Here is a 4671-nt window from a genome sequence, read left to right as displayed (position 1 = left end):
GGAGGGATTAGGGACATCTGGGAGACTCTCTGAGACTTCCAAATTATTAATGTTGTCTTTTCAGTTGAAGTTCTGTACTCTTTGCCCAAGTGCACTTCATTTAGAAAGGATGTATATTTTATTAACTTTTGGTATGTGAATATCATGCACAAGAAAATGTTTCAATAAGTTAACAGAGTGTTTAAATAGAAACATACATGGGGACATAGGATTGATTTATTGCTGAGATTATCCTGATTCCACCTGAGAGTTGGTCTTTGTGGACAAGGCATCCTGGACACCAGAGCTACTGGTTCTCATATGTGGAATGACCCAACCTCCCCAAACAGGGACTCTCTGGGATCTGTTCACCCAGAGGACAGCACCGAGCATGCTCAGGAACAGGGGCACCTTCAGTAAGACCAGGAGCAGGAAGTGAATGCTGCTGAACCTGTGGGGGATACAGTGACCGATAGTGAGCTGCCTCCTCTTGAGGAGGCCCTAAGCATCCTCTTCCCACTGTCCTTGGGCCCATGTCTTGTGCCCCCAATAAGCCATATCAGGATCAATCCTGGGAGGGTCCAATGACAAGACAATCCCACTCAAAAGGACTGCTGTCCCCAACCCTTAACTTAGGACTGGGGTAATGAGGAAAGTTCAGCCATGGAGATGATGTAAAGGAGACCAAGGGATCCAGGTGGAACCTCTATCTTTGCCACTAAGCCCCAATGCATAGAAAGCCCCTGTACCCAGAAAGATGTAAACAGTTAGATGCGGAATTGGAAAATAAGTGCAGGACCCTGAGGAAAGGAATCCTACTCAATATCAAAAGGAGGAGCCATCCAGGTGGTACCCAGATGGCAAATTCCTCAATGACAGACTCTTACTTCAGGTGTTGTCTGGGAGCAGCGGTCTCCTGCCTGGTCATGCTGGGCATGGTCCTTCCAGAGCTCTCAGAACTGGAGTCTGTAGTGAAGACTGAGGTCAAAGATCAGGTCAGGCTCTACCCTAGGTCTCTTACTCATCATCACCTGTGTGGCTCTGACCTCGGTAGATAAGAGACTGAGCTACACAGAGAAGAAAACATGCTGAGAAAAGCTTCATGCTACCCAGGAGGCCCCCTGGGAGGCCTTCCCAACCCTAAGCAGTCATCAGTGGGGTTTAACGACACTCCAGGTCTTGACTACCCTCTGGCTTGCACACAGTTCAGTAATTTAAAAGAGTCCTCAGGGACCAAGACAGAGCAGGGACTAAAACCACATCCACACATGCACACACTCTTACCTGGGTCAACTGACACTTTAACCTTCAATCCGAGGTCAACTCCAGTTCTCTCAATCCCACACCAGTAGATGTCCTCATCGTCTTCCCTGAGGTTCTCCATGGTCACAGTGAATATGCGGTTTTTATGATTGTCCCTGATGGACACACGGCTCTTCGTCACCTCTTGCTCTGATCCAGTGGTTTTCACAAACTTATTGCAAGAAACCCATTCAGCTCCTCGACACCACCACTTGATGTAGGTCTGATACCCTGGGCCATACTGGCACTGCACAGTCAAAGAGCCTCCATTCAGACCCCTCACTGCATTGGGACCTCGCAGGGTAGAGCAGTCTGAAAAATACAAATCCATGACCTATCACCTCCCTTCCTCAGGGGAGGGACACAGTCTTCTGCAGTGGGAATAGCTCCCAAATCCAGGTGCCTGAGGAGTTGCAAAACTGTCCAGGAAGAAATAGACCTTCCACAAGGCAGACCTTTTTCCCTACGAAATTCCACTCTCAAAGCCACTAGTTAAGTCCCTGAGAGCAGAACTATAGATCTCAAAGGAAATAAAAATGCTGGAACTGAGCAATAATGTTGTTATTGTTGTTGTAAAGTGCCATCGAGTCAGTTCTGACTCACAGATCCTGTATAGAGTTTCCAAGGAGTGGCTGGTGAGTTTGAACCGTCAACCATGTGGTTCGAACAGACTTTGTGGTCCAGTGCTTTATCCCACAAAGCCATACCAGGATGCTTTTCCCCACCTTAAGATGAATATAGTCTTTATATTTGATAGGTTGACTGTGATGGTTAAGGTTATATGTCAACTTGACTGGACCATTATTCTCTGGTTTGGTAGTAATGATGTGCTCATCCTCCATGATGGAATCTAATACAATTTGATCACTTCCATGATGACATTTATGAGCAGTTGATCAGCTAAAGGGAAAGTTACTCACACTATGGCCTACATTGACTATATCTGGATATCCTGGCCAAGCTAGCTGACTTTTTTTTTTTATTCTGGAGCCTGCATCCAGCTCTCACCAACTGTCCACTGGACAGTGACCTGTTCTCTGATCTGCCAATCTTAGGGTTGTCAGCCCCTGGATCTACATGAGTCAGGAGTAGCCTCCAGTCTGGCATCTAATCCATGGCCTTAGAACTTGTTATCCTTTACAATCAAGTGAACCGCTTCCTTGAGATAAAATTCTAAGTGGAATTTTCCACAAACATTTTTGAAGCTCCCTCATATAAGTGTTGCTGGACAATGTCCTTCTGTAGACACCTGAGTGTTGTACTGGTCTTTTGCTATTTTTGTTGCTGTTATTAAGTGCCATCAAGTCAGTTCTGACTCATAGAGACTCTGTATAGGGTTTCCAAGGAGCAATTCCGACTCATTAAGACCCCATGTGACAAAATAGAGCTGCCCCATAGGGTTTTCTAGGCTGTAGTATGTATGGGGGAAGATTTCCTGGTCTTTTACCCACAGAGTCGCTGAAAGAGTTCCAGCTGCTAACCTTTTGGTTGGCAACCAAGCATTTAACTTTTGCATCAACAGTGATCCTTTATAGACTGGTCTGCTGGGGAGAAAATAACAAAGATCTATTTCCATAGGAGAAAAGCAGTTATTGCCTTGAGTGTTTATCCTGATGACCCTCGGGAGGTCCAGCTGAGCATCTCTAACAACTGGCCAGGTGTGGAGAGGCTCTCCCTAATGGTTCTACGGAAGCAAAACCCCTGGATGGAAAGAATTTGAAGTTGACCAAACAGTGATGCCAGCTCATCTCCATGGTGCCACAGAACCCATATCACATAGAACCCATTTTGTTCATCACATTGTTGCAAATGCCAGTTCCAAACTTCCAAGTAAAAGTGAACTTTTGTGATGAAAGCAACCAAAGTTCCTACGTACACAGAGCAGAACCTATGCTGTGTTTTCTGGTGCCTTGTAAGATATCTATGATGCCTAATGGAGATGAGCCTAGGGAAAGTCAAGAGATGAGACAGACACATGACATGCTTTATCAGATCATCCCTTCAAACAATCTGCCCTGGGAAAAGTTATTCTGCATGTTTTCATCCTAATCTGTTGCTTGCAATCTCAATGGACTACATGGGCTAAAGGAGTCCTGATGTAGCGCTGTGGGATCATACACTGAACCACAAGGTCAGTTTGAGCTGCAAGGTCAGTGGCTCAGATTCACCAGCCACTCCTCAGAAATCCTCTGAAAGGTCACTATGAGTCATAAATGACTCGAAGGCACTTAACAACAACAACATGGGGAAAATATTGAATGATGCAGAAAGCATTGAAAGAAGGTGGAAGGCATACACAGAGTCACTGTACCAAAAAGAAATAGTCAGTGTTCAACCATTTCAAGAGCTAGCATATGATCAAGAACTGATGGTATTGAAGAAGTCCACACTGTGCTGAAGGTTTGGGGGGAAAAAAATAACAACAAGGCTCCAGGAATTGACAGAACACAAATTGAAATCTTAAATACAAACTGAAATAGCACTGGAGGCACTCACCATCTATACCAAGACATTTGGAAGACAGCTATCTGGCCAACCGATTGGAAGAGATCCATATTTTTGCCTCTTCGAAAGAAAGATGACTCGACAAAATGTATAAATCATCAAAAATACCATTAATATCGCATGCAAGTAAATTTTTACTAATGGGAGTTCAAAAATGGCTGCAACAGTACGTCAACAGGGAGCTGCCAGAAATTCAAGCCACATTCAGAAGATGATGTGGAACTAGAGCTATCATTGCTGATGTCAGATGGATCTTGGCTGAAAACAGAGAATACTGAAAAGATTTTACCAGTGCTTTATTGACTATATAAAGACTTTCAATTGTGTGGATCATGAAAAGTTATAGATAACATTGCAAAGAATGAGTATCCCAGAACATTTGATTGTGCTCATTAGGAACCTGAGCAATTCTGATCATAGACCAAGAAGCATTTGTTCAAACAGAACAACTAAATGGTAAAAAATCAGGAAAGTGTGTGCCAGAGCTGTATTCTTTCACCTTATTTATTCAATCTGTATACTGAGCAAATAATCCAAGAAGGTGGTTTATATGAAGAAGACTGTGGCATCAGAATTGGAGGAAGACTCATTAACAAACTGTGATATGCAGATAATGCTCAGTGAAGAGGATTTACAATATTTACTGATGAAGATCAAAGATCACAGCCTTCAATATGGATTGCACCTCACTGTAAAGAAAACAAGTATTTTCACAACTGGATGAATGGATGTCATTTTTGTAAGTGGAGAGAAGATTGACGTTGTCAAGGGCTTCATTTCACTTGGGTCTACAGTCAACACTCAAGGAGGCAGCAGTCAAGAAATCAAACAATGTATTTCATTGGGCATATCTGCTACACAAGACCTCTTTAAAATGTTCAAGAG

At 43.6% G+C, this 4671-nt stretch overlaps 1 protein-coding gene across 1 annotated transcript; it reads right to left on the bottom strand.

The window, feature by feature from the left end:
• Window positions 1-228: 228 nt before the first annotated feature.
• Window positions 229-1612, bottom strand: CD300LD (CD300 molecule-like family member d). Its single transcript, XM_006869685.1, has 3 exons — window positions 1264-1612; window positions 867-945; window positions 229-430 (listed from the first exon to the last, which is right to left on the bottom strand). Exons 1-3 carry the CDS (start codon window positions 1610-1612, stop codon window positions 229-231), a joined length of 630 nt encoding a protein of 209 aa, XP_006869747.1.
• Window positions 1613-4671: the final 3059 nt, after the last annotated feature.

This window comes from Chrysochloris asiatica, unplaced genomic scaffold, assembly GCF_000296735.1.
Source record: "Chrysochloris asiatica unplaced genomic scaffold, ChrAsi1.0 scaffold00132, whole genome shotgun sequence".
In the NCBI taxonomy this organism is placed as follows: Eukaryota; Metazoa; Chordata; class Mammalia; order Afrosoricida; family Chrysochloridae; genus Chrysochloris; species Chrysochloris asiatica.
The sequence above is the reverse complement of the archived record's forward strand: the minus strand, read 5'-3'. Positions and strand labels throughout refer to the sequence as shown.

Coding starts and splice junctions, on each gene's coding strand:
- CD300LD (XM_006869685.1), bottom strand. CDS start 1,612: ATGGATTTGTATTTTTCAGACTGCTCTACCCTGCGAGGTCCCAATGCA. Junction 946..1,263: donor TAAAGTGTCAGTTGACCCAG/GTAAGAGTGTGT, acceptor TCTTCACTACAG/ACTCCAGTTCTGAGAGCTCT. Junction 431..866: donor GCTCCCAGACAACACCTGAA/GTAAGAGTCTGT, acceptor TATCCCCCACAG/GTTCAGCAGCATTCACTTCC.